Genomic DNA, 11933 nt, shown 5'->3' on the forward strand with positions numbered 1-11933 from the left:
TGGGGCAGATGATCAGGTCTGCATTGCAAGAGTTAGTTGGGAACAATGGCATTCAAAATCTTGATCTCTTGCTAAATATGTTTGTAGACAAATACATGTGATGATGATACATTTGCTTGTACTCCCAACTCTAATACTCACCACATATCCATTAGTTTGCTAACCAATCAATTTCCAAAGGGATGCAATATTTCTTTTCTATATATACAACACTTTTCTCAACTTCAATCCATCAACAAACAAGCCTTCTGATTCCTTATCTTTCTTAATTATTTTGAAATTCTTTCATAACTACTCCACTCTTTTCTTTCTAACTTCACAAAACATTCAAACAATGGCCATTCGTCAGATTCTAAGACGGTCTTTGTCCAATGAAAGAAGGTCAGCTGAAGTTCCAAAAGGGCATGTTGCCGTCTATGTTGGTGATAATGAAAAGAAGCGCTTTGTGATTCCAGTTGCCTACTTGAACCATCCTTCGTTTCAAGAATTGCTCTTTCAAGCTGAGGAAGAATTTGGGTTTAATCACCCGATGGGTGGCCTCACCATTCCTTGCAGCGAGGACTTATTCGTAGATTTCATCTCTGGTTTGAGCACAAGATGATTTGTAGCAATAGTGTTTTAGGAGTAGAATTTTGCAGATTAGAAAATGTTTCCTCTGAGAATACATTAGAATGTATACGAAACACATTATTGAGAAACTGTGGTTTCCTTAATTCTTATTGCTCTCTCAAACAACCAAAATCTTCTGATAAATTTGGATGCTGCTATGTGTTTTAAAATAATAATGAAAGTCATGTGATTCAACATATTTCTAGTGATGGACCTACTCAAAATTTATAGCTAGCTCTATTAATCTTTGACTTAATAGAATTTAAGTAGCTACGGTCATTATACCAAGGCTTAAAATTACATATCCTTTTTTTGATTTATCTATAGAAAATATGAACAAAGATAAAGTCTTATTTGGTGATGCTTTTCACTCCTTCAACTTGCAGATAGATATTTGAGAATTGCTAGTAACCATAGTCATATTTTCTAAGTAAATATATTTACTTATCTGAAGTAGTGTTACTATAAGTAATCAATGTCTAACTCAAACTATTTGGGGGAATAAGTGAGATATCAAGGGCCATAAAAACACATGCATTTGTCTTTTGCATATCAGTCTCTTCAACTTTGACAGATAAGAACGCGTTCAATATCAAATTATCGAGCATTTTAGGTGAGAAAAGGGATCAAAGTTTGTTATGCAAGGGCCCGCGTTGTTACTTGCAGTGTTGGTAGACTACATAGTTTTACATCACATAATCTTGTTGCAATAAAATCTTGCTGATGATTCAAAGACATTTCCATGTGATTCCTCATGTGCTTGTGCTTCTCAACTTACAATTGCAGGCAATTTATATCCACTTGTTATGTTATCCACTTACCCATCATAAGAATACATGAAAAAAAAATCATTTCTTGATCATCCATATATACACAACACACTCCCTTATTGCAACCATCAACAAAAGCTTTTCTTCACATTCAAACAAATATTTTGTTTCAGCTCAGAAGAGTTCGAATTTGCACAGCAATGGCCATTCGACAGATGTTGAGACATTCCTTGTCTAGCGAGAGAAGGTCAGCTGAAGTCCCAAAGGGGCATGTTGCTGTTTATATCGGTGAGAATGAAAAGAGGCGCTTTGTCATTCCAGTGTCGTACTTGAACCATTCCTCGTTTCAAGAATTGTTGTTTCAAGCTGAGGAAGAATTTGGTTTCCATCACCCTATGGGCGGCATCACCATCCCCTGCAGCGAGGACTTATTCACTGACGTCGTATCTAGCTTGAGAAAAACATGATTAATGTAGAAGATACGTTTAGGAGAATCACCATTTTGTAGATTAGAATCTCTTAGAAATTGTAGTCAATGACATACTAAAAATGAAGATGACATTTATTGAACCATTTTTCAGATTGCCAAAAATCAATATGAGCTTGGTCCTTGTTACATTTGCTGTTATTTCTAGACAAATGAGATCCTTGAAAAATCTCATCACCTGTCACATGAAACATTTTCCAATAAATTGTCAACAGCCTTAATCCATCAATGAAAAGTATCCTTACAACTTAACATTTAGCTGCCTTTTAGAGAAAATAATAACGTTGTTGAAAAATCAGTGACTAATGGTAATATATTAACTTGACAGAATAAGATAAGAAAAAATTGTGAATGATATGTATATATGCTGTTAGTATGATACCTATGCTGTAATTATGTCATATCTTCAACCTTAGAATGAGATATCTCAACCTGTTTAGACTTTACATTATTATATATATTCGAAAACACGAGCACATGAGAAACCACATGGGATTGTCTTTGAATCGTCATCAAGATTTTGAAAGCAAACAAAAATTTGTGATGTTGAAGAATGCAGCCAGCCAACGCTACCCTCACATACAAACTATGATGTCCATTTTCACCTAATTTTTGTCAATTTTTAAAAGTTGAATTCTTTTTTATCTGCATTAATCTTATCGCTTACTGTTCTGTATACAACAATTTCGTAAAGAAGAATAGCTTAGAAATTTTTACAAAACATAATTTCTTATTTGTTATGATAGATGGATCAAAAATGTTATTTATCTTTAAGCATTAACTCAAAAACCGTAGCTACTTTATTTCTATTCAGTCAATATTGAGAGAGTTATAAATGTTGAGTGAGTCCATCACTAGAAATCTGATGAATCACATGATTCTGTAGTCTAACAATCAATAGTGTTAAAGAAAATGATTGTTTTAAAACATATATAAACTTGTCTGGATTTGATTGAGGCAAATGCTGATGAATTTAATGACATACAGCATCCGAACTTATTTAGTTTCTGTTAAAAGTTTATCAGAAGATTTGGTTGTTTCAGAGAGCCATATGAATTAAGGAAATAGAAGTTTCTCAATAATATGTTTCAGTGTACAGTCTAATGTATTCTCAATGTATACATTTTCTAGTCTACAAAATTCTACTCCTAAAACACCATTGCTGTAAATCATCTCGTGCTCAAACCGGAGATGAAATCTACAAATAAGTCCTCGCTGCAAGGGATGGTAAGGCCACCCATCGGGTGATTGAACCCGAACTCTTCCTCAGCTTGAAACAGAAATTCTTGAAACGAAGGATGGTTCAAGTATGCGACTGGAATCAGAAAGCGCTTCTTTTCATTATGGCCAACATAGACAGCAACATGGCCTTTTGGAACTTCAGCGGACCTCCTTTCATTGGACAAAGACCGTCTTAGAATCTGGCGAATGGCCATTGTTTGAAGCTTTTTTTGAAGTTAGGATGAGATGAGGAGAGTAGTTATGAAAGAAATCAAGACAGGTAAGGAATATGCTGTAGGCTTGTTGATGGGTTGAAATTGAGAAAGTGTTGTATATATATATGGAAAAGAAATAATACAACCCTATGGAAACTGAGGTTGGTTAGAAAATTAATGGATTTGTTGTGGGTATGAGAGTTGGGAACCACAAACCAATGGATCATCACATGGACTTGTCTCTAAATCACACAAACATATTTTGCAAGAAATTAAGATTTTAATGACATTGTTACAAACAAACTAGTGCAATGTAGACCTCATCTGCCCCCACACAAACCAAATTGTAGAGTAAAATATGTCATCCTGATAAATGAAGTCATATTAGAACATTAAATTACATGATTCTGTTTTTTTTTGTTTGTTGAGAACATAATGCAGATTTAAGGAAAAAATATATATGTGAAGTACTGTTCAATAATTGGACCATAATATCGATATGCTTACAAACAGCACAACCATATAATTTGTGAAAGTTTGGTATAATTAACTTGTAGTACAAATTTTCATCAACCAAAATTTATGATTGATGGACCATTTTAGAAGCTTTGTTCACAAACCACTCAACCAGATGAATTACTAATCTGGCATTCACTTTTTTATGCCTTTAAAATTGAATCTGTAGGGGACTTCATTTATAAATTATAGGTGTGACATATTTTATTATACTAGTATTTGGTTTATGTGGGGGCAGATGATGAGGTCTACAATGCAACAGTTAGTTGGGAACAATGGCATTCAAAATCATGATTTCTTGCTAAATAAGTTTGTAGAAAAATACATGTGATGATGATCCATTAATTTGCTTGTACTCCCAACTCTAATACCCACCACATATCCATTAGTTTGCTAACCAATCAATTTCCAAAGGGATGCAATATTTCTTTTCTATATATACAACACTTTTCTCAACTTCAATCCATCAACAAACAAGCCTTCAAATTCCTTACTTTCTTAATTATTTTGAAATTCTTTCATAACTACTCCACTCTTCTCTTTCTAACTTCAGAAAACATTCACACAATGGCCATTCGCCAGATTCTAAGACGGTCGTTGTCCAATGAAAGAAGGTCGGCTGAAGTTCCAAAAGGGCATGTTGCCGTCTATGTTGGTGATAACGAAAAGAAGCGCTTTGTGATTCCAGTCTCGTACTTGAACCATCCTTCGTTTCAAGAATTGCTGTTTCAAGCTGAGGAAGAGTTCGGGTTCAATCACCCATGGGTGGCCTCACCATCCCTTGCAGCGAGGACTTATTTGTAGATTTCATCTCTGGTTTGAGCAGAAGATGATTTATAGCAATAATAGTGTTTTAGGAGTAGAATTTTGCAGATTAGAAAATGTATCATCTGAGAAGACATTAGAATGTACACCAAACAAATTATTGAGAAACTTTTGTTTCCTTAATTCTTATGGCTCTCTCAAACAACCAAAGTCTTTTGATAAACTTGCAGCAGAAACTAAATAAGGCTGATGTAGTTATTTTATTAAAATAATAATGAAAATCACGTGATTCAAAGATTTCTCAAAATTTAAAAGCTAGCTCTATCAATTGAATAGAATTCAAGTAGCTACAAAGATTCTACTAAGGCTTTAACATGTCCTTTTTTGATTCATCTATCATTACAGAAAATATAAACAAAGGTATTATTTGGTGATGCTTTTCACTCCTCCAAGTTGTTAAAGAAGATAGATATTTGAGAATTGCTAGTAACAGTAGTCAAATTTTCCAAGAAGATATCTAAAACAGAATTTTCGTAAGTAATAAATGTGTAACTCAAACTCTTTGGGAATTAGTGAGATAGTAAGGGCCATAAACACACATGCATTTGTCTTTTGCATATCAGCTTCTCTCTTAGTCTTATCATTTTCTCAAAACCTTCAACATTGACAGATGAGAACGCGTTCATTATCAAATTATCGAGCATTTTAGGTGAAAATTGGCTTCAAAGAGTGTTATGCGAGGGCCCATGTTGCTACTTGCTACTCCACCATCTTACTTCATTTATTACACACTTCAACTCTTTCTTAAAATCCGAACCATAACAATAAGTGACTCCAAATATGGGACGGAGGGAGTACATCAGATATTATTGTGATGATTCAAAGACAATTCCATCTGACTTTGACTTACAATTTGCAGGCCTATTGCATATCCACTTGTTATGTTATCCTCTTACCTATTATAAACTGTTTAGTCTTTACATCTTATTATAAAAAATAAAAAACATGAGCACATGAGAAACCACATGGAATTGTCGTTGAATTATCATCAAGATTTTGAAGCAAACAAAAATTTGTGATGTAGAACAATGCAGCCTACCAACCCTACCCTCACAAACAAAATATGATGTCCATTTTCACCTAATTTTCTCAATTTTTTAAGAAGTTGAATTCTTTTTATCTGCATTAATCTTTTCTTAGTGAAGATCTGTTAAAGAAATTTTTACAGACATAATTTCTTAATTAATGATATACTTATTATTTTACTACCAATTCTACTACTCCAATCGATCTTTTTTGGTAATTTTTAGAGCTCCAAAACATCAGCAAAGAGAGTGTATTATTATGAACACTTGTCATATTATTCTGTTAAAATTGCCAATTATCACTGATTTTTCAAGAACTTGATTATTTTCATGATGTCATAACTGAAGAAGAATAAGTTGGGTATGTACTTATCTGCCTAAGTGGAATGCAGATGGATTTTCAGATATAACAGCATCCAGACTTGTATACTGTATTTAGTTTCTGTTGAAAGTTTATCAGAAGATTTGGTTGTTTCAGAGAGCCATATGAATTCAGGAAACAATAGTTTCTCAATAATATGTTTCAGTATACATTCTAATGTATTCTCAGTGGATACATTTTCTAATCTACAAAATTCTACTCCTAAAACACCATTCCTATAAATCATCTCATGCTCAAATCGGAGATGAAATCTACAAATAAGTCCTCGCTGCAAGGGATGGTGAGGCCACCCATCGGGTGATTGAACCCGAACTCCTCCTCAGCTTGAAACAGCAATTCTTGAAACGAAGGATGGTTCAAGTATGCGACTGGAATCACAAAGCGCTTCTTTTCATTATGACCGACATAGACAGCAACATGCCCTTTTGGAACTTCAGCGGACCTTCTTTCATTGGACAAAGACCGTCTTAGAATCTGGCGAATGGCCATTGTTTGAAGTTTTTTTGAAGTTGGGATGAGATGAGGAGATTAGTTATGAAAGAAATTCAAATAAGAAAGCTTATGAATCTGTTCAAGGCTTGATGATGGGTTGAAGTTGAGGAAAGTGTTGTATATATAGGTGGAAAAGAAATATTGCATCTCTTTGGAAATAGAGATTAGTGAGCAAGCTAATGATTATGAGAGTTGGGAAACACAAGCAAATGGATCATCACATGGATTGTCTATGAACATATTTAGCAAGAAATCAAGACTTTGATTGCCAATGTTCCCAACTAACAATTGCAATGTTAACTTCATATGTCCCACATTAAACCAAATATTATTATAGTAATAAAACCTGTCACACATATATATTGAGTCCTACATATTCAATTATGGCTTTTCTTCGGATCAGAGAGGCATCAAAATTTATTATGTGGCCATGGCTTGTTGCCAATATAGTTGGTAGGCTAACAATGTGTCAAACCACATATCATAAGACAACTCCATGTGATTCATAATGTGCTTGTGTTTTCAACTTAGGCATCATACCCCATTTCAATATATACTTGTTATCTTCTCATCATATTTCAATATAAGCCATTTTTTTAAAAGTCTATATATACACAACACACATTTCTTCATTCAACCAATATCAGCTCTTTCACCATATAAACTTAAGATTCTCTCTCCCACAAAAAAAGTTGCTCATTGCACGGTTTTGTAGAAGAATGGCCATGCGACAAATGCTGAGACGGTCTTTATCTAGCGAGAGAAGATCAGCTTCATCAAGAAATGAGGTCTCAAAGGGCCATGTTGCTGTCTATGTAGGGGAGACTGAGAAGAAGCGTTTTGTTATTCCATTGTCGTATTTGAACCACCCTTTGTTTCAAGAATTGCTGTTTCAAGCTGAGGAAGAATTCGGGTTCAATCATCCCATGGGCGGCCTCACCATCCCCTGCCGCGAGGACTTATTCATTGACGTCGTCTCTGCCTTCAGCAGGACATGATGATATAACAGAAATGTTTTAGGAAAAAGCACATTTTTGTAGATCAGCCTTTAGAAATGTATGTAATGACAAGATACGAATATACTTAGCCATTCTCAGATGCAAAACTATGTCTCTGTGGATTTCTTGGAATTTCGAGTTCTTAAATTTGCAATAGACATGAAAGAAATTTAGATGCTATTATCACTCACACTTATCTGCATTTGTCCAAAACGTCGCTGTATATGCTCTAACATCGAGTTCTTAGACCCTTACAAAATCATTAATCATATGATTCCTTAGATTTCTAATAACGAAATCAGGCACATTATTCTGACTCTATAAATCTTGATTGTGGTCTTATGAAAAAGTAGAAAATCATCAGTAACAAAGCAAATATATCCACTTGTAATGTTAGTCACTGCCCCAAAGGGCCACTTTGCTGTTTATATTGGTGAGAAAAGTGGCTTATTCATTGATTATGAGATGGTCTTTGAATCAATCTTCATTTCAAGAACTGCTGTCTCAAGCTGAGAAAGAATTCGGGTTCTATCACCCTACGGTAGGCTTCACCATCCCCTGCAGCAAGAACTTATTCATTGAAATTGTCACCAGAAGATGTCTGTAATGATACATGAACCAAAAAGTTCTGTATATTTAAGCATTAGTTCAATCATCACCAGAAATTAGATAATTACATGATTCTGTATTCTGACAATAAATAGTTCTAAGAACATTACAGCGATTAAATATATACAAACGCGTTTTGATAAGGAAAATGCATATGAATTTTAGGATATAACAGCATCTATCCAAACTTATTTAATCGTTGCAAGTTTATCGGAAGATTTGGTTGTTTAAGAGAGCCAAATGAATTAAGGAAACAAAAGTTTCTCAATAATATGTGTGTATTCTAATGCAATCTCAGTGGTTACATTTTCTAATCTACAAAACTCTACTCCTAAAACATCATTTCTATAAATCATCTTGAGCTCAAACCAGAGATGAAATCTACAAATAAATCCTCGCTGCAAGGGATGGTGAGGCCGCCCATCGGGTGATTGAAACCAAACTCTTCCTCAGCTTGAAACAACAATTCTTGAAACGAAGGATGGTTCAAGTATGCGACTGGAATCACAAAGCGCTTCTTTTCATTATCACCGACATAGATGGCAACATGCCCTTTCGGAACTTCAGCGGACCTCCTTTCATTGGACAAAGACCGTCTTAGAATCTGGCGAATGGCCATTGTTTGAAGCTTTTTCAGATTAGAATAATATGAGAGTAAATTATGAAAGAAATCAAGAAAGGTAAAGAATATGTTCAAGGCTTGTTGATGGACTGAAGTTGAGGAAAGTGTTGTATATATAGGTGGAAAAGAAATATTACATCCCAATGGAAATTGAGATTGGTTAGCAAATTAATGGATATGTTGTGGGTATGAGAGTTGGGTAACACAGACCAATGGATCTTCACATGGACTTGTCTCTAACCACACTAACATAGTATTTCGCAAGAAATCAAGATTTTGAATGCTATTGTTATCATCAAACTAGTGCAATGTAGACCTCTTCTGCCCCCACATAAACCAAATTGTATATCATCCTTATAAATTATATTATGACATTAATAATCACATGATTCTGTTTTTTGTTTGTTGAGAACATAATGCAGATTTAAGGAAAAAATATACATGTGAAGTAGTACTGTTCAAAAGTTGGACCACAATAATGATATGTTTACAAACAGCACAACCATATGAATTTTTAGAGTCTGGTATACTTGAATACAAATTTTCATCAACCTAAATTTCTGATTGATGGACCATTTTAGAAGCCGTGTTCACAAACCACTTAACCAGATGAATTACTAATCCGGCATTCATTTTTTTATGTCTATAAAATTGACTTCTGTAGGACTTCATTTATGAGTTATAGGTGTAAAATATTTTATTATACTATTTGGTTTATGTGGTGGCAGATGATGAGGTCTACATTGCAAGAGTTAGTTGGGAACAATGGCATTCAAAATCTTGATTTCTTGCTATATGTGTTTGTAGACAAATCCATGTGATGATGATCTTTTTTCTTGCGTTTCATATCTCTCGTATCCACCACATATCCATTAGTTTGCTAACCAATCAATTTCCAAAGGGATGCAATATTTCTTTTCTATATATACAACACTTTCCTTAACTTCAATCCATCAACAAGCCTTCAGATTCCTCATCTCTCTAATTCGAAATTCTTTCATAACTACTCTCCTTATCTCATCCTAACTTCAAAAGAGCTTCAAATAATGGCCATTCGCCAGATTTTAAGACGATCTATGTCCAATGAAAGAAGGTCGGCTGAAGTTCCAAAAGGGAATGTTGCCGTCTATGTTGGTTATAATGAAAAGAAGCGCTTTGTGATTCCAGTCTCGTACCTGAACCATCCTTCGTTTCAAGAATTGTTGTTCCAAGCTGAGGAAGAGTTCGGGTTCAATCATCCCATGGGTGGCCTCACCATCCCTTGCAGCGAGGACTTGTTTGTAGATTTCATCTCTGGTTTGAGCACGAGATGAATTATAGAAATAGTGTTTAGGAGTAGAATTTTGTAGATTTTTAGAAATATATCCACTGCAATACATTAGAATGTACCCAGAAATATATTATTGAGAAAGTTTTGTTTCCTTAACTCTGAAACAACCAAATCTTCTGATAAACTTGCAACAGAAACTAAATAAGTTTGGATGCTGTTATATTTGAAAATTCATCTGCATTCCACTTAGGCAGATAAGTACACACTCAACTTAATCTTCTTCAATTATGACCACGTGAAAATAATTAAGTTACTGAAAAATCAGTGATAATTGGCAACTTTAAGTAAGAAGTGTTCATAATAATCCACTCTCTTTGCTGATGTTTTGGAGCACTAAAAATTACTCCCTAAAGTTTCATAATAATACATTCTCCCTGTGTTAGTGAAAAATAGATCCCACCTTATTAGAGAAAAAAATATTATCTTAAATAGAAAGTTTTTATTTTTAGAGAACGGACCAAAATGGAAAGTTTCTACTTTTAGAGGACGGGTAAGTATTACTTATAAAACACTATTTTAGACGAGTAAATATATTTACTTAGATATTTCGACTATTGTTTCTAGCAATTCTCTCATTTCTATCTTCTTTAGCCAACTGGGGAGTGATCAATTGCTAACTAGTTAAGATCTAGTAGTTGAAATAATGTCACTGGATTATATTTTTAACTAAGAAAATTAATAAATAAAATTAGAGGGTATTAATGTCAATTCCATCTCATTAAAATCATTATAAAACTTTAAATTTATGCAACTCTCTCGATTTAAATTATTTTTTCGCAAAAAAATATCAAATTAAAGATAATTTTATAAGGATTCCAACGAGATCTTAATTGCATATGTTCCGACGACGTTCGGATGGTGAAATTTGATATTTTTTATTTTAGTTTTCGTAAATGTTGATAACCAGATTTTTATCAACAAATACATAAAAAAATCTCAATAAAACCATGTAAAAATCTCAATAAATATGTGTTGATATTTTCTTGTACTAGTGTTGATATTATTATGTCATATTGTTGATAGTTGTAATACACTATGTTGATATAAAAAAAACATTCACGAAAATAATCATATGATAACATAATGACGATATTACCATTTTGTTGATATTTTGTCTACTATTTATTGAGATTCGTAAGATTTAATCTCATCCACTCATTTTAAAATCTAAAGATGTAGATTTAGTCTTGATTTTGGATTAGAATGCTAAAATCATTATGCTTAGAATATGACCCTTACTTTATCTTTGTTTGTATTTTCTATAATGATGGATGAATCATAAAAAGGATATGTAGTCTTAAGCCTTAGTGGAATGTCTATTCGGTCAAGATTGATAGATCTAGCTACAAATTTTGAGCAGGTCCCTCACTAGAAAACTCTGTTGAATCACATGATTTTCATTATTGTTTTATTTCGGAAAAAAGAACTCAATTCGGATGCCTTTCATAATTAGGGATTAAATCCGATGACCTTTCAAAATAAGAGATCGTGACATGCAAATTTTTCTAAATAAGGGATTTTTGAATTTTTTTTTCTATTTTCTCTTTTTTTTTTCTTATTGTTTCTCTCGGAATATTTATGAATTGCCAGAATAATTATCCCTAGTATTCACCACAATTTTGATATTTTTTAATCCTATTATATATCATCGATCCACCACTACTCCACCCTCATTCTCCTCCTCCGTACGCTTCCTCCACCCCCTCCTCCCCGTCGACGCTCCACTCTCCAATAATGAAGTAATTCCGAAATTGCTAGCTTGGAAAACAACTATTCCTAGATTATGACTTTATAAAGAAACCTACCAGAAGGGTAAAATCGCATGTACCGAT

The 11933-nt window shown here is 33.7% G+C and overlaps 4 protein-coding genes and 1 pseudogene across 4 annotated transcripts; 3 read left to right on the forward strand and 2 right to left on the reverse strand.

The window, feature by feature from the left end:
* Window positions 1-246: 246 nt before the first annotated feature.
* Window positions 247-713, forward strand: LOC125188852 (auxin-induced protein 15A-like). The gene has a single exon (XM_048085915.1). The coding sequence runs from the start codon at window positions 335-337 to the stop codon at window positions 599-601; it is 267 nt and encodes an 88-aa protein (XP_047941872.1). The 5' UTR covers window positions 247-334; the 3' UTR covers window positions 602-713.
* A 3486-nt stretch (window positions 714-4199) lies between these two features.
* Window positions 4200-4766, forward strand: LOC125188853 (annotated as a pseudogene).
* A 1393-nt stretch (window positions 4767-6159) lies between these two features.
* On the reverse strand, window positions 6160-6702 carry LOC125188851 (auxin-induced protein 15A-like). The gene has a single exon (XM_048085914.1). The coding sequence runs from the start codon at window positions 6537-6539 to the stop codon at window positions 6273-6275; it is 267 nt and encodes an 88-aa protein (XP_047941871.1). The 5' UTR covers window positions 6540-6702; the 3' UTR covers window positions 6160-6272.
* A 454-nt stretch (window positions 6703-7156) lies between these two features.
* LOC125188850 (auxin-responsive protein SAUR20-like) lies at window positions 7157-7714 on the forward strand. The gene has a single exon (XM_048085913.1). The coding sequence runs from the start codon at window positions 7262-7264 to the stop codon at window positions 7538-7540; it is 279 nt and encodes a 92-aa protein (XP_047941870.1). The 5' UTR covers window positions 7157-7261; the 3' UTR covers window positions 7541-7714.
* A 310-nt stretch (window positions 7715-8024) lies between these two features.
* On the reverse strand, window positions 8025-8768 carry LOC125189314 (auxin-induced protein 15A-like). The gene is made up of 2 exons (XM_048086600.1): window positions 8519-8768; window positions 8025-8098 (listed from the first exon to the last, which is right to left on the reverse strand). The coding sequence occupies exons 1-2, from the start codon at window positions 8766-8768 to the stop codon at window positions 8025-8027; spliced, it is 324 nt and encodes a 107-aa protein (XP_047942557.1).
* Between the last annotated feature and the right edge of the window lie 3165 nt (window positions 8769-11933).

Source organism: Salvia hispanica, chromosome 5 (genome assembly GCF_023119035.1).
Source record: "Salvia hispanica cultivar TCC Black 2014 chromosome 5, UniMelb_Shisp_WGS_1.0, whole genome shotgun sequence".
NCBI lineage: Eukaryota > Viridiplantae > Streptophyta > Magnoliopsida > Lamiales > Lamiaceae > Salvia > Salvia hispanica.

What these genes read in the sequence shown, in the direction of transcription:
- LOC125188852 (XM_048085915.1), top strand. Translation starts at nt 335, where the DNA reads ATGGCCATTCGTCAGATTCTAAGACGGTCTTTGTCCAATGAAAGAAGG.
- LOC125188851 (XM_048085914.1), bottom strand. Translation starts at nt 6,539, where the DNA reads ATGGCCATTCGCCAGATTCTAAGACGGTCTTTGTCCAATGAAAGAAGG.
- LOC125188850 (XM_048085913.1), top strand. Translation starts at nt 7,262, where the DNA reads ATGGCCATGCGACAAATGCTGAGACGGTCTTTATCTAGCGAGAGAAGA.
- LOC125189314 (XM_048086600.1), bottom strand. Translation starts at nt 8,768, where the DNA reads ATGGCCATTCGCCAGATTCTAAGACGGTCTTTGTCCAATGAAAGGAGG. An exon ending in ATTTGTAGATTTCATCTCTG is followed by an intron (nt 8,099 to 8,518) that starts GTTTGAGCTCAA and finishes TTCTTGCTGCAG; the next exon opens with GGGATGGTGAAGCCTACCGT.